The sequence below is a fragment of the Phaethon aethereus genome (genome assembly GCF_964289735.1).
Source record: "Phaethon aethereus genome assembly, chromosome: 5".
Classification (NCBI taxonomy): Eukaryota; Metazoa; Chordata; class Aves; order Phaethontiformes; family Phaethontidae; genus Phaethon; species Phaethon aethereus.
Genome location: NC_138579.1, coordinates 18,698,067 through 18,725,376, shown reverse-complemented (window position 1 = coordinate 18,725,376; position 27,310 = coordinate 18,698,067). Strand labels below are relative to the sequence as shown.

Below are 27,310 nucleotides of genomic sequence, written 5' to 3'. Positions count from 1 at the left end.
TCCCTGGGGCTCTTTTTATTAAACATGTTTTATATTGATTGAATGACAATCTGTATTGAATTTCAATAACCCCTCTTCTGTCAACAGTCAACAATCAAAACACATCTCCTCATTGACAATAGTGACTGTAAAAGTCACTGGTGCCCTGGAACCGCACAGCCTTGGGCCATATCTCATGCAGAAAGGTGACTGCAGCAATGGGACACACTGGGATGGGGCACAAGGAGTGTTTGGTTGGAAGACCTCACCTGTGTATGGCCATCGCGTGTAGCATGGATGTTGCTCAAGTGGCCAGTGCTCACAGGAGCCTAGAGAAGCAATCCCGCTGTCACCAGTACATCCGTCTTTATAGAGAAAGCTTTCATAAGAGAACCATGAACTGTACTTACTTCTCCTTCCCCAGCTTGGTAGGAAAAGTGGCTATTGTCAGCAACTCAATGGAATGTGGAATGAACTTATAATATTTGAAACTGGCAAATAGTGAGCATATTGGAAATCCTCTCCAGTGTGGGCCCTGGCACAACTAAAAGTTAATAAAATGGGAAGGGAGAAATGTGCACACATTTCCAAACACTTAGAAGACTGACAGAGTCTGTCATGCTCCACACCTGGATTTAGCAGGTAGGTAAGGCATCTGCATTCACATACTGGAACATTTTTTCTGTTTTTTCCTAAGAGTAAGCACTCTCCAGTAGAATTCATCCTCTACTCTTGTACATGGGTACAACCTAGAATTAGGTGGCCTCAGGTTCTCTTACAAATTACTTTGATGCTTGCATCCACTCAACTAGAGCAGATGTTCTGTAATCATGTTTTTCTGCTCACTAGGGTGAGAAGAGAGCTGCACTATGAGACGAGCTGCTTCCAGCACTGGTGACACCTGGAACTGAGGGTAAACAATCAAAAACTGCTTCATTTGCTCTTTGGAGGACTCTAAAAGTCCTATTTTAGCATGTTATTTGATATGGACAGAGAAAACAGATTACCTTTTTTTTTTTTTTTTTAAAAATCTTTTTCACTGTTTGTTCACCTAAAAGTCTAACTACTATAGTCATGCCCTGACAGGAAAATTCTGACATTTGAACACCTGTTCTCTCACTGCTTTGTAATAACTGGCATTAAGTTTTATCAAATAATTTGTTGAATAATTAGGTTTTAAATAGATTCACAAAAAAACAAAACAGCTTAAATTTTAATTACTGACTTTTTTTTGCAATATCCCTTTCAAAAACCAGTGTGAGGACTAGCAATTTATTCTCATGATTATTAATGCAACCCCATTACACAGTCTGAATCTGCCTTCTCTCACTCATGTTCCCTGCCTCCTTTTTAAGGGAAACTGATGAGTATCCTCCCGGAATGGATCCCTGCTCAATCTTACATTCATAGATCATGTAGCCAGAATGAAAAAGGGAAAGCAGAGAAGTGACAAGAGAACAACAAAGGGTCAGAAATATGAAATTCTTCCGCAACATCATTCTGCATCAAAAGGCAGTGAACTTGCAGATCTGACCTACAAATGTTAGTTAGAATCAAATCAGCTGGATGAGAAGCGCTGGAGGTAAACCAGGATGCCCTGAGTAATTCCATTCATCTTCCATTTGCCTTTTGTAAAACAACAAACTACCCCTACCACACCCCGACCACAGGTAACTCAAAGCAGAGCTATGCACCACAATTCTCACCTCATGTGTAGCACAGAAATGAGATCTTGGACACACAAAGAAAATGGCATACTTTTAAAATGAACACTGCAATCCTTCTGCTTCTTAAAATCAATACATGTTCCTTCCCACTCCAGTGCTCTAGCATAATGAAGGGTCTGCAGGGGTCCCAGGGAGGCTGGCCTTTCCAGGGACAGAAGGAGCTGGGCACCAAAAACCCCACCACCCTTTGTGGGAGACAGGTCTCACTCCTCCAGAGCTGTCTGAGCACTGTAATTTTCTTTGCTCTCAAGGCTTATTTTAAGGTCTGAATTAGGTTCTATGGAGTTTGACTGTTAGTAATAGGTCTAACAAGCTGCAGTTCTGTTTCTTTGCAGAAACAAAATTCACAGCAGTTCCCAGTACAGTGATTTTACAATCCTGTTTTTCAACTTGAAGCAACATGTGCAGGACTAAACTCAGAGACACGAAGGTGATTGATCGGGCTGAGGGGCTGGCGGACTGGGCACCAGTGACATTCATCGCTTGACAGAAGAACATAAGGCACAACCGGAATTCATGCAAGTAAGGATTGCTCATTTCTGAGAATTAAGCCAAAACATGTGGTTCCTAATTAAAATTAAATCACACACCAACAGTTAATCTAGGCTTTTTTCCCTCCTGGTTACAAAATATACCTTCTCCCAGTAACTACAGAACAACCAGGACTTTCATACCACTCCATTTCAGTTTTATAGTCTCAAGCATTTCTACAAAATGGCTGTGAAATCCAAACTGTAAAGGACTGAAGCACTCAACTCTATGCTTACGCTCATAGCACAATGCCAATTAAGATATTTAGCCTAAACCTTTTTAAGGCATGCAGCTGCAGAGGTGCAGTACCAACCCTTTGCATTTCACAGCTGACTGAAGAATTAAGGAGGATTCTCCTTAGCCCTCTTCAGATTTGCCTAGAGATTGGAGAAATGACAAACTAAGCCATGAAATGACTAAAATGATGCTATAAAAGCAGAATCGAAATAGGTCTAGGAATCCTCATTCTAAGCTGTGTTTTTCTACTTAATTTTGGTTTGCTCTGAGCAAATCCCTTATGAACTGCATGTCAAGACAGTTCTATAATGATCGAGTGAACAAGTATTATTTATGGCAAGATTTATATAACTACCTACACGTGGGAAGCTCAGCACAGTGTATTTTTAGCATCAGATACTGCAGGCTTCAAAATAATGACGAAACCTGACTGTTTAAAAGAAACCAGGTCATAGCTCAGAATTCAGCTTTCACTAAATGCTGTTTCAAAGTGTTTCTTCTGTATACAGTTACAATTAAAAGCTATGTGGACACTCTGGAAAAGTTACTATTTTCCCTTAACGTCATAGGATCTTTTGTATTACAGGGGCACTGGAAGGCGAATATTTTGAGCACTGTGTAAAACAGGTGATAAGGGGTAGTGTCTCCCTCGGAGAAGTTTCAAACCAAACAAATAGGACTGATAAAGGACAGAGGTGTGAACTGAAGAAACAAGGGGGTGGAGAGATTAATACCTACTCAGGCACCATTGGAAAGGCTTGGCACTGGCTCAAGCCTTTCAAGCCCCAACACAGTGGAGTTCTCTACAGGTTTGTCTTTAACAATTTCAAATCTCTTTCTGTACCTTCAAGGCTGACATGATACCCTTGCTCTAATGGAGATAATGATGGTGTAGTTCCCAGATTAATAGCATGTGCCCTACAGCCACTAAAAACACACAGCAACACCTTAGTCTTTAGAAGCTGCTGTACATGGTGTATACAGAGGAAGAAAAAAAAAAAAAAAAAAATCACACCACCAGAGCACAAACTAGAGAACATTTTGAAAAGATCCGTTGTTTTTTTAAAGTCAAAAAAGAAGAGGAAGCCTGCTTATGTTTAAGTTTCAAAGAAAACAAACGTCCTGATAAGCCTGAACAAACATTCAGTGCATGTGGACCTACCTTTACAAAAAGAAAAATGAATTTTCCTATAAAGGCTAACCAAGTATGGAAAGTTATTAGAAGAAATTCTCTTGGACAAAATAAAATGAATAACAAAGACTGTATGAGAGTGCAGAAGGAAAATGGATCAAAACCAGCTGCATATGACTAGATACATTAAATTCAATATGAAATGCATTTGTTTTACTCTTCAGTTCCAGGCAGGCTTTTACTTTCACTGCAACTAAACAAACACTAATGATTTGATGCAATTCACTAACTTACATGGTTAAAAATACACCTAAAATTGGGTCTATTTCTATTTCGGAGATAAATTTTGTTTAAGGATTCCTTCCTATTCCTAAAACTGAAGGGGGGGGGAAATGTGATTGTAGGATTAGATAAGAGAACTGTGACTGTTTTTTTTTTCCCTAAAGATAAAATTTTTGTGGTAAATCAAGAGATATAAATAGGGAAGATAAGACAAGCACTGCCAGCTTCAGAGAAGTGTGTACATGTCTAGATGTGATTCTCATCCAGTAAACACCTATTATGCTTTGATTCCCAGCTCTGTCTCAGTATGAGCTGGTTTTGTTTGTGCCAATGCTCAGGCTCCAAGAAAAGGCGAAAAGGCCAATGCAGACAGAAATCTGTGTTGTTAGAAGATGGTACTTCTTTTTGTGGGTAAACCTGACTGTGAATCAATTTGGGCTTCAAATTAGAAGGGATTCTCAACTATTTAGGTAGCCAGACTCTTAAGCCACCTGCCAGTTGGAATAAGGTGGGAAGAAGGGGGAAAGCCTGACTGCTCTTCCCACTGGTTCACCCTGGACTTCTGGAATGGGCTGGATGATGAAATGCATACAACAGGCGGGCCAGGACTCGATAAGCCTGGCTACGTTGCCTATGTCGATAAGCCTGGATACTGAACTGACACAGAAAGTTTAACTTCCTTGTAGGAAGAATAAAAAATAAAGAAGGATTTGGTGTTCATAATCAGTCTGTCTGTCTCACGCTCTCTTTTTTGTGTTTTGGGGAATGAGGCAGCCTCACAGGCACCACTTGTACCACTTGTTGAAGCTGTTTTGGCTATTTCCCATCTTTTCCTTCAGCATCTCTGGCCTTTCTGTGATTTCTCCCAGGTTGGGGTTTAACATGATGAAAGGTTCAACTGCAATTCTGCTTTTATTTGTTCTTCCACCCCATGCCTCACAAACACACACTCCTGCCTGCTTGTTTCTGCTTTCAAGCCCTGGCATACTGCCCCTGAGTTGTACTGGGATAAGTATTTGTGGGGCCATGCTGGAAAACACACCGGGGAACCAACTCAGAGTAAAAATAAAATAATGACCGGGGCAGGGGGTGGGGTGGGGGGGCAGGTTTTAAAGGATGGATTAGTTCTCTGATCCAATTCACTAGATGAACAAGGGCAAGGGGGACAGCAAAAACAGCTTAGATGGCTACTGCTGCTGCATATGGTGCATAAAGCCAGTCCCAGGCAGACAAACTTTCACAAACCAAGTAAGGTTCTCCGCCCAATACCTGCCTCCAGAGAGCAATGTATGCCTGTGTTTGGCACAGGTAACACTACTGTTTCAGCTACTCGGTTACATAAACAATTTTGAAAGCTTATCCAACCACTTAAATGGTGACAACAGTTACACATCTTCAGCCTGTTTCACAAAGGATTTGTCCTAATTCACAACAGTGTCTTTGAAAATAAACACTCTGAGGAGTAAGGCAAGAGGGAAGAGGCAAAGCATTGCACGATCTTGGCTCAGGACAGGCGTGCACTTGCAAAGAGCTGCATCCATGGAGCAGTTCCTGCCAGAGGTGCAATTACCACCTGGAATGGTTACCCTGCCCCAACACCTGCACAGATGTAGTTATACAGACTATAAAGGTGCTTTCTTCTGGTACAGTTCATCCCTCCTCCCACGCAGGAAGTTGTGTAAGAGCATCCACATTAGAGCTGTCATTCACTGGAAGGAATGAAAAGCAACACACCTAATGCAGACAAGCCCTCAGACCCTCCTTGATGGGACTCTCATATAACTCCAGTCCCCCGCCAGCATGAGCATAGTTTGTGTTTTACTTCTGCATATAACTAGTTTACACCTATAGTAAGTCCTTAATGTTAAGTTCAAAACAAATGGGCAAGCCAAACTGCCTGCAACAGGGCTGGCAGTTTCGTCACAGGTGTGAAGCAAGATGCTTTTCAGTGAAGCATAAAGCAAAGCTCCTTTAGTCTCACCTCATATAGGCATCCAAAAGAACAAGCCACCTTTCTCCCAGGGACTCTTGGGACAGTGAGCTATGGAGTAAGAGTGGGAGAGGAAAGGGAGGAAACAAGGAGATACTTTCCTCTCTTTTCTTCTTCTCCAAATTCTGAAATCTTAAAAATGGCTGACTCTTTCCACCACCCCTTTTAGGTTCATTATAAACAATCATTTCTTCAGTGAAAATAAAATGGATATTTTCTGATACCTTCTAACATTATTTTCTTTCAAAATACTGAAAACCAAAAGCAATTACAAGCAGCTCTAGTGTCTAGGACATTTACTTTCCCACAGCACAGGACCTTGAGGGGAAGCATCAGCTTACAGAATTGTCTGTATTTCATAAACAGCTCATAAAATGGGAGGGCATACAAACATTGTGGGGCAGTGTTGGAAGACACAAGACTGACTACAAAACCTAGCAAATGTAGAGCTCTGCACTCCCCTAACCACTTCTGCTATCTAGGTAACCACATTTCAAGATTTAGCAGTTTAACTGACTGGCAGCCTAACAACTGATTAGACAACTCAGTGTCAAAATTCGTGACAACTGCAATAAAATGTCGGCATAGATTTTACCCCCAAAACTCATACCAGACTCCGGGTTGCAAAGGCAACAAAAATCAACCAAAGAAAAACCCATCTGCAATCTGGCGTACCTGCACCTAGAACAGATCTGTGCAATACTGAAGAACTTATGGTAGAATTAATTTCCCTGCTACAAAATACAAGGAAAATGCATTTGAACTGGCTAGCTTTCTTGGTGGAAGCACCTCTCCCGAACTGCATCTGCACTCCTGCCAAAACTTGCAGGTTTAAAAAAAATATTTTCTTAAATAGGAACTAAAAAACTGTCCCCCAAGAGCAACAATAGGACCAGCAAATTACACAGCACAAGAAATCACTTGGTGTGATACACTTCTCTCCTTCTAGAAAACCAACACTAATTGCCCAATACTGAAGTAACTGCAGTTTATCTCCTAGCAAATGCTTGTGAAGATTCCCAAATCAGCAATTAGCATCTGTCCCATTGTGCTTCTCTGCCTAATATCTTATGCAAATTATACAATTTATAGCTTTAGATTTAATGTGCGGTTGCCTAACTAATGCCGCAGGGCAAGAGGAGCCTGCTGATTCAGGAATGCATCGCTCAACTGCCTCACCCTTGTGAAGCAAGTGACAAACTCATTCCACAGATTTCTCCACCAGGGAAGAAGCATTTGCTCCTGCTGTGCCATGTCCACATGAACAGGTGCAGCCAGCCCACAGCTCCTCTCTCAGCATCCCAAAAGAGCAGAATGAAGCCAGCTTCAGCCCAGAATAATGTGACAGTGCCCAGCTAAAACATAGTGCTTTTTGTAAGGGAGCACAGCCAAACATATTCAGGTCTGGCTGCATTGACCCATGGAGACAGTGGGAGCTCAAGACTGCTTGGACTGCTTTGCTCCTATGCCAGCACAGGTAAGCATACATGTTTACATGTCTCCTTCTGTGCTGGCCCTGCACAAGACAAGTATCTATTAACATTTCAGCATGACTTTGTTAAACTCCCTGGCTCAAGCTGTCAGTAGTTGATGCTTTTCATTCTGAAAGACAATCAACATCTGGAAATACTGGTCTGGAAAGGACCTCATCAGGTTACCTACCCCAGTCCCATTGCATTCAGGCAAGATGAAATGCTAACACCAACACTGACAGTTGTTTGTCTATCTAATCTGTTCCTAAAACCTCCAGTACAAGAGGTTCATAACTACTCCACTAGTTTGCCCCAGCATTACAGTAGGCTTCCAAACAAAAATCTTATCATACTTACCTCCTCCCAGTGTTCAAACAGCACAATCACAGGCTTCCCAAGTGCTGACTAACCCTCAACGGTTTCCCCTGGTGAAGTAGGGAAGTTTGGCTAGCATTTTAGAGATCAAGAGATGCCCTAAATCTCAACAACAGAGATAAAAAATGCCTGCTTCCTGTCAGCGCTGAGGCTCTGTGCACTGCATTTCTTCAGAAACAACAGGTAAGGCAAGTCAAACTGGACTATTTTAACAACTTAAGTATCCCTGCAGGTTTGGCTGCAATGAAACTGCACTGGCATTACAGACCCCAAAATCTTGGTGCCATATTCTGGCAGAGTTCAGTAATTCCCTTAACATATGCCTTGCCTGCAATGCTGCATATTGACTAGAGGTATTACACATGAACCAGGACTCAGAGACAGAGCAAACACCCCCACGATGTCCTTAAGCTGGTTACGAAGGACGTGGAACATGAATGCTCCCTTTGTGTAGGAATCCTGATGCCACATCTTAGGTTAACTTGCTCAGTAACAGCTGAGTGCTCACCTCGCTCCTTGTGCCGGCAGGCACTAAAGAAGCTGCAGCAAGGGGGAAAAGCTGCGGCCATTCTGATCATGAAGCAGGCTTGTTAGGGCGAGCAGGAGGGTGAGACCTGTGAAGCACTATCTGTTCAGTCATTTTTATATTTACGTGGGAGATAAATCTTACAGCCGGCCAGCCTTCCTCATGATTTTGCCAGGCAGCAAGGGAGGAAATGAAACAAGAAGTTTTAAAAGTTGCAAAGTCCCAGTGTGCTAAGTAACGCCCTGTCCCAGACAATGCACCAGCGTGATCTGGAGGTCGACCTCCTTGATCCGCCAGCAGAACAAGAGCTAACAGTCAATCTCCTTCAAGGGTGTTCGGTACCGTTAAGTCCCTGCCGCGTATTACGAGCGCCTGCCGCGCGGTGCCACGGTTCTGTCCCCCCATCCACACCCCCTTGCCTCGCTCCACAGGCTTTAACACATCGACTATGTGTGTGGGCTTTAACGCAGCCGAAGAGAGCTATCGAAGAAAAAAACAGTCATAATGACATCATCCAGCTATATTTCTGAAAGAATAACAGCTTTAACACATCAGGCTGTATTTGAAGTTCCTGTTTAACATGCAGAGTGCTCATCATAGTTAATATAAGACTTTATCCACAAGATGGTAAGAGTGCCAAAATGTTAGTACTTGTGCCAGGTTTAAAATTTATGTAGAACTAGAAAATGCTTTAAATCATCACTGCACTTTCAGGCATTCCTGCTTCCTGGGCAATGAGAACTGAACACAGAAATTACCAAACCAAATGAGACCACAGTTCAGCTGATAGTCGTCTCCATTTCTGCTACTTAGCAATGGATTTCAAATCAGAGGAAAGGGAATGTATACTGTTCCCCAACATAGTCCAAGTTATGGAGTTCATAAATGGAGTTTCTTTCTAACACCCACCAGTTGGTACCATATACCCCAAAGCAGGATGTTAAACCTAACTGTGAGTGTTTCCTACCTTTTTCTGTCCAGCTATGACCTTAGTTGATATTTTATAGCAACTGCACAGATATTCAGTGGAACTCTAGTCTGACTAGAAGAAAAAGGAGAACGTTTCTGCATTTATTTATATTTTGTTGCTAAGGTTTTGTTTCATCTCTGCTAGCCCCAGGTTTATCTCACTCTCCCCTTGTGTGGCCATCTCTTGGCACTGACTATGTCCCTTTTCTCCAGGTTTTCTCTCATTTCTAATGCATATTTTTAAATTCAGGACAGCAAAACTGAAAGCAGTCTTCTGGAGAAAAAAAAGCACTTTATTTCCATAACTGTATGCTTACTACCTTCAATGCTATTTTTGGCCACCATAACTTTTTGTTTGGTTCTGTTGGCAGGTTCTTTTTTGACTACTGAGGCAGAGAGGACAGAAGTTTCCAGTGAGCTACCTGCTGTGACGCTGAGGTCTTTCCTGAGCAGTGAGTCAATGTAGAATTTAACAATGCATGAGCTGTCCATATTATTTCTTTGTGGGCCCAAGAGACTGCAATAAACTGGATCTATCATCATGCTGACTCTTCACTGACTTTTGCTAGACCCATCTGACACTGCTGTCTCCCATTGCCTGGAAAAAACCTAAACAATTTGGACTTATCTGAAAAATTTGCCATCCTGTGTTCATCTGCCTTTTCCAGAGTTATTAATAAATGTCCTGAAATGCCACTAGTATGAGATGTTTGACTTGCTACACTGAAAGCAGTTGATTTATCTCTCTGTCTTTGGTCGCTATCTCACACTTTCTGACGTTTCAGTTTACTTAACATCTGCCCTCAAAGGAGTGACTTTTCTTTTTGAAAGTTATTTCAATATGCTGACTTGTGTCCAGCTATCCAATCTTTAGCTAACAGCTTCAAAGAACTCTAATAGGCCAGAAGCCGTAAGGCAACTGAAGCAACATGGCCACACAGTGCCATTCAGGACACAAATAACTTCTACTATTCCAATTATCTTAACCTGATTTAACAAGCAATGGTTCACACTCAGTGTACAGAGCTAAACAAGTTGCCTATTTCCTACAAATGCCATGAGTTCTGAAACATGCTCCATGTACACCTTGCCCACCAAACAGGGTAGGACAGGATGCAACATATGCCTATAACACTACCACTCTCTCTTCTCAGCATAGTGTCTTTCTGCTTTCATAGGGCTAAGCTGTCTTCTGCAGAATCAGTTTTGTTTCCTTTACACAAATACCTGGACCACGATTACTGAGATTCCAGAAGAGCTGACTGTCTCCATGCAGCCATACCAGCCTACGGATGCATTTGGATATCTCCATTTCCACCCCATATGCAGCATTTACACATAAGAAAAACAAAAAATCAACACTTTCCAATCACTGCTGTAAGAAGGGTACTACAAACAGGAAGAAAAGCAAGATGTTAGTGGTGTATCAAATGACAATGACCAGCCAAATGACCTTGTCTAGGAAGACTATCAAGCAGCTGACCACAGAGGCTTGGTTCCACGCAATCATAAACTACACAAGAAATTCAGATCATCTCAAGTGCCTCCCATCAAACTTTACACTTGCAGTCTCTTCCACTCTAACTTCAGAAAGTCATTTGGAGAATTCATGAGACAGATCCAACTACTGATATCAAGGACCATAAGGGCACTCAAGCTTTCATCGTTTTCTTTGCTGGTAAATTGAAATATCATAACAGCTGCACAAAGCCAGCAGATAAGTGAAACAGGAGCCGATATTCTTTTAGACTGGATGTTAGTGGCCCTGGTAAAGGAAAGCATCCTCTTCATGGATGTCTCAAGTACTGTAGCTGACACCGTGCTACCCCGATGAAACCTTAAGGTCCTGCTGGACTGTCTCTTAGGAAAGACTAGAATCTAACCAGGGTTCTCACACATGGGCTAGATCCTTGTGTGAGGAAACATGAGGGATTCTGCTTTTCTTGTCCATGCTACTGTATCACATCTTACAATAAACTGCTTCTTCAACAGCAAAAGTGACATGAACACATCAATGAGAACTGGAATAATGTTCTACCAGCTGAGTCCTGGCTTCTAATCCAGAAGAAAGGTCCTATTTTCAAAACTTATTTCTTGATATCTGATCTTATGACAGTAAGAGCGGAAACATCAAGGAAATAGACACTTGCTGCAACAAGTATTCCCAGTTAAGTTTTACATTGATATTGTGATCAATTTATCTTTTTTTGTCTCTTCCTTACTTTTTCTAGCACTCAGATACTTGGGAAAGGTATCTTCTCTTGCTGGATGCCAGCCAAGGAAATTTCTGCTCAAGAGTATCAAAATAACTTGAAACAGATAGAATCATAGAATGCTTTGGGTTGAAAAAGACCTTTAAAGGTCATCTAGTCCAACACCCCTGTTATGAGCAGGGACATCTTCAAATAGATCAGGTTGCTCAAAGCAACACATACAACTGTGCTGGAATTTAAAACATCCAGTCTATTCAATGAAGACTTCCTCATGACAAGAAAAATCTCTGCTCCTCCTTTCCAAATTCTACAGAGAGAATAATTCTCAAGAATTAATCCATGTTCTGTTCTTAAAAAACAAACTGAAGAGGTCTTAGGAATGCCCCATGACAATGGAGTGCAGTCATGGCTTTTATCTTTATGCCATAAAAGCAGATTTGGTCGTTCTTCAGATCCATCCCAGCCCAAGCACAAAATTCACAGAAGCTCTTGCTTAAATTGGTCTCAACTATTCCATGGTTTCAGCTTTATCAAGCACACAAATGTTTGGAAATGATGCATGTAGATGTAAAGCAAGTTTCCAACACTGGTATGCAATAAATGGATAAAATGTCCAGCCTTGTTTCTTTTAGATTCAGATAAGCAAAGGAGGCTGAAAGTGGGATGCAGATTCTACATCTCTGGCCAGAAGAGCACATAAGATTTAAAGATTAAACCTACGTGCACACAAAAGTAACATCTGAACTTTACAAACAGGCTTCTTCTGAAAGCTCAGTAACCATCAAGACTACTGGGATTGTTGGTTCAAGGAGTTCTGGCTGGCACACTAAGTCAAAACGATAAAAATGCTTTCTGTTTTATTCTCTGGCTTTGTGTCCGTTGGACTGCAGAGTCAGCTTGAACAACACTAAGCTGATGTATCTTAGCAGGCCAGAAGTAGCAGGCCAGCAGACTGCCACTCCCTCCTGGTTGGGAGAACAGGGACCGTGACCGTCATTTCTACAGGGGCCTCCAGCTCTCTGGTCCTTCCTACCCATGTTGGGACAAAGCTGACAGCTCAAAGTAATTAAAACCTAGGAAGGGGGAGGAGGGTCAAGAAGGGAAAGGAGAGTCGGTTCATATTTTCTGTTTATGAAATTATTAACTTTCACCATTCTTACCCAAGAAAATCCTTTTGTAAACTACCTTAACAAGAGCAAGCAACAATAGAAGAGAATTGATTCCAGGTTCCCATTGGGGCTTCCTGCTTTCTTTTCCTGCCACCTCTCTCAGGACAGGATTAATCCTTTGGAAGCAACTGTCTACTTTAAGTTTCAAAGCCAGGGCTTGTTTATTGTAACACCAACATGTCCGAGTCCCTCTGTGAACCCCCTCCTACATGAATAAATGAGCTTTTATAAGAAAGATGTCAGGTGACACCTCCGTGGGTCAAAAGTCCCAGAGTCCTTCCAGTTTGACAGAGCAGGGCTGAGACCTACCAAGAGCTGACAGCCAGGGTACAGAGCACCACCACCTGTGACGCTACTGTATGCTCGTGCTCTTTGGACAAAGTCCGTCCAGCCACAGAGGATATTAATTCCACTCCAATTCCTTCCCTCGACGCTTGTACGCTACTTTTCAGACAGAAATTAAAATGCAGTGGGTGAACACGCACCACACTCGGAGTGAGGTAACGAGACATCTGTTTGCACATGTTCTGGGTGGAAAGAGAGCATACAATCCACAAGAGAGACTTTTTTATCCAAAAACTGGCGCACTTACTTGCAGTAGCTAACATCACGCCTCTAACTTAGATGCTTTACTGATAGGTCCCTAATAAACAAGTAAGCCTCAGGTGGGTGATTTAAAGCCTTTAATTTAAAACCAGATTTTTCCCTTCATTTTAATAGGAGCTTCAAATACAGATAGAGGTGCTTGAAGCTGACATGTGTGACTATTCTTCTCCCTCCTCTCTGACCAAAACTGCTACGAAAAGTAGGCCACAGAGAATAGTGGCCACAGTTTCAAAAGGTGAATGACTAGAGCTATGTATATACAGCTATTTTCAGGCACTTTTAACTGGGTGGCCTGATTTTGAGAGGTTCTGAGTATGCATCACTCCAGCAACGTACATGCTCCATAACTTCCAAAAAATAAAACCAGACTACCTACTTTGGCATTGAACTGCAAATACCCAGTTTTTGCTCAACAACAGATCTACAATTTCTGTTACTACCTACACGGATTGCTTAGCATCAGGGACTCGCAATATCAGAGTATATGTATGTATATCTGGAAAAGCGTTTCCTGCCCAGAAAAATGTGGCATCTAAAGGGAAGAGACAGGCAGATGAGTGTCAAGAGAATAAAGTGATGCACAGGAGTGACATGCTGTGCCCAAGGTCACGGAGCAAGTCAGAACCAGCACCAAGCAGAAAACCCAGAGCCCCAAATCAAGCACCTTACCCGTTACAGCATGTTGAGCTTCTCTCCTAGTCACAAAAGATACATGCAGCTGTTCAAGGAGTATTTCTAACACAGACTCTGATAAAAAGAAATCCAGAGAAAAGAGAAGAGGGCAAGAAGATTTTAAAATCATGGAAAAAAGCCTGGTAGAAGTGGTTAAAGAAATGAACTCCAGGGTCTGCAATATCTGGAGTTTAATCATTACTGAAGAAATCTGTAAGTCACTTGAGACAGCGAAGGAAACTGAGTTGTTGTAGATGCGAACACTAACTAGGTAGAGCACTGAGTAGCATGTTTACCTCAGTTTTGGTTTAAATTCCTTCAGTTTAGATTATTACTTGTAAGATAGGTAAGGAATTTTAAAAGCTTTTAATCTTCAAACTAAAAATGTAATGTAAAAAGGTTAGTTAGTGCCTAGTCACAGTGATTATCTATTACCATCTTAAGCATAATTTTAACAGTCAGGTCTTGAATTCCAATGCTGTAGGATCACAGCTTTTCAACATGGCATCAGAGAATTTAGTTATTTTTCATGAGGTTAAAGCTTAAAAAAGGCTGACACAGCTTCAACATACAATACTCTAAAAATGAAATTTCCGTTAAATAATGCTCCTAATCTTTCACCAAACATTAAAGAACCTGATCTAGAGCACTTTTATATCAGAAGCAACTCTTCACAGATAAGTAAACAAAGCGATACAGCTGCTGAGAGAACTCAACTGTGATACCAAAAAAATCTATTGTGATTTATTTCAAGATAGACCTGCCAGCTATGCAGGACACAAGTTGGGAATGCAACTTTATTTTTTCAAGGCTTTTTAAAAAAGGCTCAGAAATGAAGGTTTCAAAATGACTAGCGCTCTTAGAGCTTGCACCCAAAATAACAGGGAACAGGAAAAAGAGGAAGTCACAGCCCTGGCCAGACTTCCAAAAAACAATCCATTAAAATCAATGCTAAAACATCTCTTAAAAGCTTTTTGGGTTTTTTTTTTTTTAGAAGAGAGTCCTACTTCCTTCCAAGGGAGATATCGCTATCTATACCGAAGAAAATAATCTCTGCAAGTCACCACAGCAACTGCTAGTTGCACACTAGCACACCAGGTTCAAGGTGAAATCTGGACCAGGTTGCCCAGAGAGGTCATGCAGTTTCCACCTGTGGAGACATACAAAACCCAACTGGACATGGACCTGGGGAACCTCCTTGAGACGATCCTGCTTTGATTGTCTCAAAAGGTTTGTTCCAACCTCAATGATTCTGCCAATCTGTGAACCTCAGGCTGAGCGGTTACAGTGTCAGTCTAGGACATGGAAAGTCCAGATTCAACCCCATGCTGTCCCCCAGACTGCACATACAACTCTTGCCTAGATACTAGTTCTCCACCACCTCAGATCCTTTAGTGGCCACAGAGTGTGGTGGCAGCAACAAGGACTGCGCCACAAAGTGTCTTTCCAAACCATTCTCATGAGGCTGGATCAAAGTACTTGTCACTCAGACACTTGGCTCAATAGAGAGCAAGCTACATGACTTTCAGAAAGCCTAACAATGTCCAGATGCTCAGTTTTAGATGCTTCAAACAGGGATTCTCTTTTTCAGGAAGCATGGAGAATTCACTGTCTAAAGGACAGGCAAGGCATTAACTTGGACATCTGAAAGATAATTACATCTAAAATCAAGCTGCTTATAGAACAGGGGCCCTACGGCTGCAAAACGCAGTCACCTCAGCAGCACCTGCCATTTTCAAAGGTACAGGCAACACAGAGGGAGAAGGATTCAGCATTGTACAAACTGGAGTCAATAGAGCTTGTGGGTCATCCTCCCTTTAACCCAGCTGGTGCAAATCTTTATTAATATAGTTCTTGTAAGGTCTACATGGTTGAAATGAAGTGTAAACTGAAGATCACAAATAAAGACTATTCTTAATTTACAGATACTTTAAAACGTAATTCAAATAGAGGTAGTGATCACCTGAATCCAAAACTGGTCTGTAAAGGAACACTGAATTTTCTTTTGAAAGACTTTCAAAAGCACAAGATTTCTCCTTACACACATATTCAACCCTCCAGAGTTTATGGCATTCCTTTGAAAGAGATAATCCCTTGCACCGAACTTAATCCATCACATCAGTTTTGTATCCTGTGATAAACTGGGCTCTCTAGTTACAGCTAAAGACTAGGATATTATTTTCTTGGCAGTGACTTCCATTTTGAAATTCCAGCACAAAAAACATGTGGCTCTTAAGACCTCATGCTATTCACAGATGTATTACTTCTTGTTTGAGTTTTCCAAGTGCTCATGGCCTTGGGATATGACATGACAGCTGCAAAGTAGAAAACAGAATTTAGCAGGTGAAAACAAGGAGGGGGGGAAAACCCTCCACAGTGTCTAGAGCGCTGTAACTTTTTTGGTCTTCTGAATTTCTCACTGCAGATCATTACGTGTGGGAATACAGAGGCTGATCTACTTAGGCCAGAAGGAGAAGTTAGCCAATTACTCAGCTCTCCTGAGATTTCCCATGCTAAATACAAAGTTGGTTCAAGGTCTCTGTCATGATATTTCTGATGATGAGACAGAAGTAAGATGAGATGGGGGGTGGGCACGAGGGGACACAGGGATGGGGGAAATATGGTCACCTAACACTGCAGCAGCCAGTGAGAACAGGTGAAGCTTTTCCTTACCTCATTCCTCAACTCATTAACAGCTTCTCTTTAAAGTGTTAGATTTAACTAAATACAAACCTACTTTTTTCTTTATCTTCCTTAAGCATTTATTCCTTTTTCTCACCAGTTTGACCAGAGGAGGCTGAAATATGTGCGAGACAAACTACTTGCAAAAACTGGATGCTCTCCTGAACATATTGTTCTCCTAGAGATAACAATAGTAATACTGATAGCAATTTAAGAAAAAAAGAAACCTTACTGAATCTCTCTGCTGCTAGAACAAAATCCCAACCATTATCTGAAAACACAGGTTTCCCTCAGCACGTCTCTCCCACTCACAAACAGCAATAACCACTCCAAAACAAAATTGTTTTAAACCAATTGAACATTTTCTCCTAAAGAGATTCCAAAAGACAAGTAAGAGTGCTGCGAATTATTAGTCTTATTTTTATACAAAGACACTGCCGATGGGGCCAGACAGGTCAAACAGTATGTCTACAAATCCACAATTATAAAAATAAAAACTGATGAACTTCTTATCTGCCCATCAAGATAGTGATTACACAATTAGTTCAGCAATGCAATTTTCCCCAAGTATGGTCATTTAACAGTTGAAACAGTAACTTCAAGAGCTACTCTAGATTTAAAACTCAAAAGCCAATAACTGTTTCAAAAATACAACAGTAACAGAAGCAGAAAGGGAATGAAAGACTAACTTAACCAAACAGTTACAATGTTAAAATTATAAGATACTAGAATTATTCAAGTTGAAAAGGCATGACTTCTAAACGTGGGAATACAACTCAAATGATGCCAATTAAAGGCAACAGTCTATCAGGTAACTAGCCAACACCAGAAGTGCATTTATGTTCCTCCTAGCAATTAACTCATGCAATAGGCTTCCAGTGCTTCTCAAAGACCTTAGTTCTATATACAATTTAATTTCTTTCAGTCCTTTCCAAACCCAATTTTTCTTCTTCCATGAATCTCCCCCAAACTCAGGCCTCAGGATTCTTACGACAAGTTGCTAACTTTGTACTGTCATTTCAATTTACCAGCATGCACAAAAAGACAATGTTTTCCAGAAGATTCCTCGGAGTCCTCACTGTAGTAAATATGCTCCCCATTAAACCCACATCATATTTTTAACCAAATGCAAACCTCCTTTGTATACATAGAAAAAGAAGAGCACGGGATTCCAGAGGGAAATTCTGTGACACAGGAATGTTTCAGTGCTTGTGCTCCCATGAAGAGACAGAACGTGAGGGACCCAAAACCACCACTTCAAACCTCAAATCCAGCCTCTAGAAGCTAGCTGCTTCCTTCTCTAGAGTGACAACAAAAGCCTTCAGGGATAGCAGGCATTGGCCTACCTTGCATGTATGCCTCTATTTGCCGAATTAGCTCATAAGACTTGGATCGGTCCAGAAGCGTACGAATAGCCGGGAGAGGGTCCAGGATAATGGTTTCTGGATGGGCATCAATATACTCCTGCAAAACAAATACAAAGAAAAAGCAAAAAAACATCAGGTTGGCTGAAGAGTGTGGAAAAGTAGTGAGTTGGGGAAGAGAACAGACAACGTTAAAAACCTCAGTGTCCAGCTTCTCTTCAAGAGGAGGCAAACAGACATTGGCAGTGCAAGAAGTCACCAGAGAGTCTAGACACTGACATTTGAAAGAAACACTAACATGACAGCTATTTGGTTTAGGATGGCAAATGTCTCTTTTGGACTCACCAGCTAAACCTATGCTGCAACCACATCAACTCAGAAGAGAGCCAGTAGCCAAGTGCCACAGTAACAGCTGTGAGCAGGGCTGAGAAAAGTAATTAGGAGAAGAAAGATGACACACTGCTATCTTGGGGTCAGCCTTGCATTGAATTACTGCACATGAACATCACAACTGTCTGAGCTAAGCTCAGAACTACATCTGGGTTCTTTAATGTTGTTGTTTTATTGCTGTCCTGTAGCTGGGCTGAAGACAGTGTTAAGAGCTGGACGATAAGGGCTGGAATTTTTTTTTGGCAGAGCTGAAGAGATTGCTGCTTCACTGTGTCTTCATTGAGTTTTGAAAGGATCTATCTTACTACTTCTCTAAGCTCATACTTTCCTCTCCCGACTGCAGGAGTAAAGCAAAGTTAATATTCTCATGGATCTTCACCTTGGGAACTCAACTCCCCATTCACTGAGGTCATGACTGCACTACTGCATCGTGGCCATGAACACAGACACAGCTGCCAGGTATTGCCCTCGCAAACACAACAAAACTTCCTTCTGTTTCTCAGAACAGAAGCTGAGTTCCTTCATCATTGCCCCAACCTGGCCCCATGAAATCAAGGAGACAAACAAGTATCCATCTTACTCCATTCAAAATCAGACAAACATTTCCAAAGTTAGCATCTGCCTTTGTTTTACCCAACTTGCCAAAGTCATCTTTAAGTTTCCACTCATTTCTTTAAATCCACTCATGCAAATGCATCATAAATGCTCCTGCAAGTAATGGACTTCCGAGAAGTCCTACTTCCTTAAGAGAACAAATCATACTCCGAAAGATACTTAGAAGTATGATGAGGTGGCCTCAGGAGATGCACTTTGCTGGATATTGAGCTGGAGAGAAAAGAATGGCATCGTCTGTTCCCAGCAAGTGATTTCGCTCCAGGCATTGACTGAGGAAGCGGACTTCCTACCCCTACTCCTCCTAGCAAACCGTTGCTTTCTGCTGACTACATAGTCTGAACTGATGGTTTGCTAAAAGGGGATTATTCTTTTGAGGCTAAGAGGATCTTCACTGGGGTTTAATGAGCCCCCTGCATCACCCACAGCACACAAGTAGCTTTACTTCACAGGTCATGAGGCACTCTGCAATGGCAATACGTGTGCCTGACGTATTTAATAATCCCTGCAGAACACAAAGAATGAATTCCCCGAAGATATACTCAACTTTGTTGCCATTGGGGAAAAGTCAGGGACAGAGCCTTTTGCAGTCAGTCATCAAGACTGTCAGATTCAGCTGTTGTCTCACCCTTGCAGCGTAGCCTGGACAAAAAGCCTCTTTGGCTCACTGAAGCACAATCTGGGTTCATTTCAAGTCATTAATACCCAGAACATAAACAGTTTTCATGAGTCTCCTGTCCCCAGTACTTCTACAGTCTCAAGCAGAGCAGTCAGCTTTCAGATATAGAAAAAAATAGAGTAGCTTGTTACCTAATGCATCTTAAACACCTACATGTGTCTACACATACATACCCTTTTACGCAGCACCAGAAGACACCTTGTGAAGCTAGGATTAGGGCATTAGCTTAAATTTGTTGATCATGAAACTGTACTCGAGTACATCAACATATGTAAAGCATAACAAGACCACTCTTGTACCCCTCTATACCTCAGCTTAAAAGACAGGCAGCTACCACAGCGTGCATGTTCACGAGCACAGCGAGAGGATGAGCACATTACAGATAGCCAATATGTTGGTGGGGTGGCAGGTAAGCACGCACGGTAACCAGACTGAACAAGCCACAGCTCCGAAACATGACCTCAGCAGAGGTCTGACAGCAAACGTCCTGCAGCATTTCTGATGCGTGTACTAGCTCTTCCTTTCACGCTGTGGTGACCGTCCCTCTGCCTCGACCAGTCTCTGGTTCCACCTTAAATTCAAGCTCCCCATACTTCCATCCCTGCCCAGCCCCTAATCCATACATACTAATCCTTCCCCTCACACATACATTCATCCTGCCTGTGGCCTCCATCCCCTTCACTGCCCTCCAAGGAGCGAATGACTTTTTCCTCTCCTAGCTCCTTGTGCACCTTCCCAAATCTTCCCGATGCTCACCTTGGAATTGAGGATTATCCTCACTTCCCTGAGTTAGGTGTGTTCCACTTGTTATTTTGGCTCATGTTACTGTTAAGTATTTCCAAAGGTATCCTTGCTTTTTTATGCTTTCTGTAAGGAACTTCACAGTGCTTTATTTATAATGAGAATAGCTCTAAACCATATTAAAAGATCATCCAAGCAGTAAGCTTGACACAACATAACGAAGTTTAACAGGAATGAAGGCACAATCCCCAGGCTGTTCATGCCACACCTGGCAATACGCCAACAGAAGTGAGCATCTTCCCTGACTTTCCTGTGACTGATTTCTCATGCTGTTAACTTAAGGAGCCTCCAAAAAGCTCTGTAGGGCAAACATGAAATGACCAATAATGATGAAGGATGTGGGGGCTGTTTTTGAGAAGCTGTTCAGAGTCTAGAGGACTTCAGCAAACTACTCTAATGTCAAGAACCTTACTGAGTATAAGTCAACAACCCTTACACACACACACACCCCCACAGACCCCATCCCCGGAGCCTGAACATGAGCTTTCTTTATGAAACAAGAAAATTTCTTGGCATCAAACCTATTTCAGGTACTACTTTCCAGCTCTTCTCCGTTTTCAGGCTTAGGTGATAGCCAGAGGGCACAACAAGAGCAAAACTCAAAGACTGTCAGCAGGGCAGCGAAGATCTGTATCATCTGAGTAAAGGAAAGAACTGGGACCTGAAGGAAGTGGCTCCTAGAGTTAGTCTGGGGATGGGATACAGATCTCTCATTTGAACCAAATCCAGAAACAGCCTCCCCTTTGAAGCAAAGGAGTCTGTCAATGCAGAACAAGGTCAATGTATTTGTATAGGGCATCTTTATTTGAACACAGCTAGTGGTTAACTGCTGAAGCTGTTGAGGGGACAGGAGCATCAATACGCACTCCAGTCCTTGTAATTCTGCAAATAGTCTCACAGTATTGTGTGTTGCTTGGATTTCCATCACAAAGCATTACTTCTGCATTCAAAAACAGAACCATCAAGTTTCAGCAGGATTCCCAGAGCAAATCACCCAGCCTCCCCTTGGGCATGTACACAGCCAACACTTTCCCAGTGTCCCACATCTTACACCAGTACATCACCAGCCCATGCAAAGGAAAGAGTTCCAATTTCAATGCACAGGAAATTACATTAAATAGGTTTTTTATTATTTTGTTTATTTAAATTTAAAAATCCAAACCTTAACACCAATCCCTCACAACACAAAATTACAATTATAAAAATCAATTATGTTAGCTTCACAGGGACAATTATGGTAGCCAATGTGAAACCTTTCATAAATTTTGATTCTTTACTAGGAATCAGGCATTCAGTCATCTTGCTTTACTGAACATGTAACTGTGAAGATCACTTATCAGATTGGAAAACTCTTGATGCAGCCTAAGTAGCAGCACTCTTCCCATGGCACAGAATGGCTCCACTACCAAAAATACCGTTCTGGATGAACATGAAGCATTTGTGGATAAGAATTTTGATAGCACATGAGCTACTATAGATACAAACTTGAAAACAGAGCAGTTGCAGAAGGAAAAGAGAAACACTGAAGCCAAGAGATAGCTTTCAGTACAGCAAAACCTTTCAACTTTGAATGCTCAAATCTTCTCTGGTCATTCCAGCAAAACAACTCTCCACTCTCTCCAATGGATTTACCAAAGACTGGTATCCAACAACAGACCCCAACAACCCAGGCAACAATCTGGAGGATATTTAGGCTTTCCAACAGTATTTTGAAAGGGCTCTGTCCTTGGGCTGCTGTTCAGCTTGACCCAGACAATGTCTTTGTTTTTCTCTTTCTAATCTTTGACATAATAAAAGCAAACAAGAAGAAACAAGGGCTTTTAGCAGATCCTCCTTTGTTTGTACTCCAGGCTTGGCGTTCAGTAATGCTCTGTACCAGCCCTGTTACTGGCAGAAGGCCAGCAATGAAACTTGAAATCAAAGAGAGACTAAGTATTTCATGTTCCCTATTAAATACCTCTGGATGTAACCCTGAGATTTAAAAAAAAAAAAAACAACAAACCTTTTCTTGAGAAGCCTGTGTATAGAACAGAATAGAGCTGTTTGTCATTTCACCCAAAAAGGTAGCTAATGATTTTTTTTAAAAAATATTTTAACGGAAAGTTGATACAGTATCTACTACAAATATTTAGTCATTTGACGATAAGAGAGACTCACTGACTCATTGACTTGATTTTATTACTAAGTAATAAAACTTCTATAATCTTGTTTAATATTAAACAAAAGTTCCATATTAAAAAAAAAATGTTAGCAAACAAAACGGTAACAGCATTTGGATTTGTGTTTTCCCATGTAGAGAAACATGAAGATGACAGCAACTTTCTGAGTACTCAGCTTCACTGGTTTTCCTTCAAAAGTCCACCACTGCTTCATCTTGCAAATACCTACCCACAGGAAACTATCCTACCAGCTAGCACTTGAATGACAAATTTTTAGTTAATTTTGCCTTCTTATGAAGCTCTTCCAACAAATACGAGAGAGTTATTTTTCAAATAGGAAAAACACAGGTATTGTGCTGTGAATTCAGGTGCAAATAGACCACTTCAATTTTGTGTCTCACCCTGTTCCCCCCCCCAAAAAAAAACTACTAAGATTTGATAGTCTCCTTTGATTTTTTCATTTGCCTTTTCTCAGCAAAGAATGGGAAAATAAGTTGGAATTATGTAAGTACTTTCAGAGTAGAAAGCTGGAAACTAGGAACAGAATGGGCTAGTACTTTATTAAAAAAAAAAAGGCAGCATTAAAAATCCACTAGCATAATCTCCATGAGTATGTACCCAAATCACCTTCTCGCAGCTAAGACTTCTAAATAAAGCAATCAGAACAGTAAGAACAATGCACTTCTCCCCTTCCAAGCAAAAGAAATCCCCTAACTTCTCTCCTTCCAAAAATATCTCCCTATTTTTCCTTCCTCTCAGTCCCAAACCCTTCTAAGGAAGCTTCTGAATCAAGAATTGAAGAGCCCTTCCTGGACAACTTCAGACTGGGAAAGTCAACAGTTGGAGGGCAAGGGGGGAAGAAAACATTTCAATTTTTCATCAACTTGACAGCAGAAGCCTAAGCATAAAAATTGCTTCTGATCTATCTTTTTAAGAAGGCTAATGCAAAGAGAAAAAGCTCTGAAAGACAAATTAATAACCCTATTGATTTTCCATCACTTGAGCCACCATTTTGAATGGAACAGACTAGTATGAAGCTGTAATGAATGAAGGTACTCAAGCACCTGTACAGCTATGACAGGCAGTTGTTCAGAGTATTTTGCTCTAATCAGAGGATAACAAACAATCCCCAGTCACTGCCTTACACAAGCCAAAATAAACTCACTTTTGAAGTCATAAACTTTGTCTAGAAGGCAGGAACTGGGGTAGTTTCGTTCTCTTTCTTATCAAGAGGACAGGAACTGGAGCACCAGCAAGTGAAAGGGACCCTTGGGGACTATGCCTCTTCCCACCTGACTTCTCCCCATGTTATTCTGGTCAAGAAGGAACAACCAAGGACTGTAAAGAGTTTTTTCCTAGACAAAAAATAAACTATGTTCAATCAGTTCAGCCCAGTGTTACAGTGGGTAGGAAGGGAGACTAATCACCAACTCTACAAATAATGACCATCTCCAGAATAAGGATCTAAGTGTGCCACAAAGCACATGGAAAGATTTTTCTACTTTAGATTTCATGCACTACACTAGGTGCTCCTTGTGGTCTTCATTTCGGCTTTGAATGATATCACTAGGCACTCATCACTCATCTTCAATGCAGTGGAGAACAATTCGCACCCACCAATACTCTCCTGAGAAACTGCAGTCTAGACCACATCCAAATAGCATGAAGACCTCAGAAAAAGCCCACTGGCAAAAGGCAACTCCTCCTTAGCTTTTTCAGAGTCTGCTGTAACCATTATTTTCTACAAGGCAATTGAGAACAGTCATTAAACAGCAAGACAGAAAGGGCATGCTAAAAGGCTTCCTGTCTGTTAGCACTCTGCACCAGATCATACAGCAGTTCATCGCAGACTCCAGAAAGCAGGCACGCAGACTCCTGTAAACACGAAGCCAGTCTCCTCCTCAGCTCTTGCAGATGAGATGGACAAGACCTCTACAATACAGCTCTGAAAAAAAAGTTAATTCTTACAAAGGTCATAAATGTAGCCTGGCATACCGTTCCTCCTCCTGTGGTCAAGGATCCCTTGCTCTCTGCTTCCTGGAAGACTGCTTTATGAAGCCAACAGTAAAGACTGGTGCCAGGTTTCATCTTGTTGTTACATTTATATTCAATAGCAGGAAAATTAGCATCGTGAATTTTGGACTGTTTGGCCTGGTCAAGATCATCATAATTTTTTCAGTCAATTTAATGAACTATAAGGGAACCACACTATTTCCACTTCTGTGCAGGGGCCAGAAATACCACAGTGCTTATGCGACATCACACACATCTCTCGCAAGGTGGTCACTTTATATTTTCTAAGTTGCTCACTGATTTTAGTTAAAAAACAAACAAACAAAAACAAAACAACCACCCCACACACTTTATACAAATGGATCCTTATAATTTATTTTTTCTAGGGATTATGCTTCTCTTCATTTTTAATAGTTCTCAGTATCTTAAACAAAAATAATACAGGACAGATTAAGACAGGCAGCAATTTCCTGCCAGTTTCGGCCCTGTATAGAAAATCATGTGAGAGTATACCCTTTAAACACACTTTGGTATGTAATTCTATGTTGGTAGACCTCTCCTCTGCTCCGCTGGTTCCTGGGTATGTATTTTACTACAATGAAAGTTTCCTGCATGCAAGCAATGTGCCACAACTCAGTTGTGTGCAGAACCAGAAGCCCATGGCCTTGGTTTATGGGGGAGAGGATAACATTCAGAAGCCTGCTCACAGGGGTCCCTGCCTTCTACCTCATTCACTAGACAAAGATCCTCCCCAAGTTTGGAAGACACTGGGAGAGGATCTTTTTCGAATGAATGAGTTTTGAAGATACCTGCAGTCAGAAATATGTGTATTCCAGTAATGGAAACCTACATTCTAGTTCAACTACATGACTGTGGACAGGCCATCTACTGGGCTATGCTAAAGAACACTCTGTAAACAGACATCAGCATGACTATTGTAATTTGGTCTGTAAATCAGATGTCATCATAGCTACTACAAATTCATACCAGAGCTCCAAACAGAAACAAACAAATCCCAAGTCCTTGTGACAGCCATTCTGAGTTGACCTAGAGGACTCCTCGTTAATGTCAAAGGGGAGTTAATACTACTGTCTTTAATTTACAGCTTGCAAAATAAAAAAAACTTAGATATGCAAATGGGATTGTCTAGATCACATAATGAAACTGTGGAAAAGCATGTGACTGAACCCGCATTCCAGGATCCCCTTCTAATTGTTTAGGCAATACATTGCACTTCTTTGCAGGAAGATGGCATCCTCAAAAAAAACACATATATTAGATAATACAGTGTTTACTGAACAACCAAGAACTAATGACAGGGAGAGAAGAACAAACATCAACTTCTCCTCTAACATTCTTGGCTTTTTTATTATTTTCATTTATGGTTAAATTTAATATTCCTAAAAATGAAGGCCTTGAAGGCACCAGCCAGCTGGATCCAAGCATTTCGCAAGAAGAATTAGGCAAGTTTCTTAGCGCAGCCCTGCAACAGCCCTTCTAGAGTGTGCCTGGCTGAAGCTTGCCCTTGTGAGCACAGCAAAGCTAAACTGGAATTAGGCAGACTGTTCAGAAGAGACTCCAAAATGGCCACCACTAGGGGCATGAAATGAAGATGAAAATGTAGAGCAGTCCTCAAAGCATGAGCAGAATTCACCACCATCCTCTGCACAGAAGACACTGGTATAAGACAATGCTCTGTATCCACAGGGTGCTTTTCACTCAAGTTATTTCCTTCTTATACAGTTCATACTGTTAGTTGAACAAGTTCAACTGTATTTACCAATCAAGTCAGGAGACAGAGAACTACTTCTTCTCCATCTGACCTGCTCAGAAACTTATCCTCATTTCCACCTGTCTGTACTACTTGAGCTCTGGAAAAATATATATGGAGCATGCATTACTGTACAGAGAGAGATTTTTTAATGATACCCTTGCTTATTGATTAACAGACCTACCGACAATTAAAGGGTGCTGACTTACATGCTGCTTATGCCTCAGGTGTGTGAACTTTACAACAGTTGACAACATTGACACACAATCCAAATTTCCAGTATTGTCAAAATAAAAAAAATGTTTGGACTTCCCACCAGCTTACTGCAAATTACCTTCATAAGAACCACAGTATTATTTTTGCTTGACTACTAATGTTTACAGGAAAATTATGTAGCCCATTATTAAGAAACAGAGACCAATTTATGAAAGGGGGTGGTAAGATGAGGCACAGAAAGACTTAAGTGTTCTACAGCAACAAAATAGCGGCAATGGTAACAGACAGAATTACAAGCCTATTATCTAGTCTCTGGATTACAGTTATTTCTGTTTTACTCTACTGTAACACAAACCTGTTCCAGCCCAACTTGTTTCCCCTTTTTCTCTATGTCATTCTTAGAAGGCAGCAGACAGGTATGCAAAAATATCTAATGCAACTGAATGCTCTTGTGCAGTGCAGATATTTAAACCAATTTATCACTATGCAAATCCTACAGAAAGAATGTGACATGCTGTATGTATCAAATACGTTTGTCAGTACTCCCCATGACTCCCTGGGATAAATGTTCTCACTTCTCGACGTTAGTTAGGATGCCACAAGAAGCATATCCCCAGCCCAAACCAATGACCCAATAGTTCATCCACTACTGTACATGCTGTATGAGATTAAGGCCATGCTGCCAACAAAAAAAACTCAGGCACAGGAGACGGGAGGTGATATTAACACAGATTAACTTGGCA

At 41.3% G+C, this 27,310-nt stretch overlaps 1 protein-coding gene across 1 annotated transcript in view; it reads right to left on the bottom strand.

Annotated features, from left to right (window-relative positions):
• The window catches only part of ITPK1 (inositol-tetrakisphosphate 1-kinase), a gene marked incomplete at its 5' end in the record, with an annotated part of 149,037 nt that overhangs the window by 41,003 nt on the left and 80,724 nt on the right, over positions 1–27,310 (bottom strand). Inside the window, one exon of the mRNA XM_081999822.1 lies at positions 17,909–18,026. Within this exon, the coding sequence (XP_081855948.1) occupies positions 17,909–18,026 (118 nt within the window). The remainder of the gene's footprint in view (positions 1–17,908; positions 18,027–27,310) is intronic.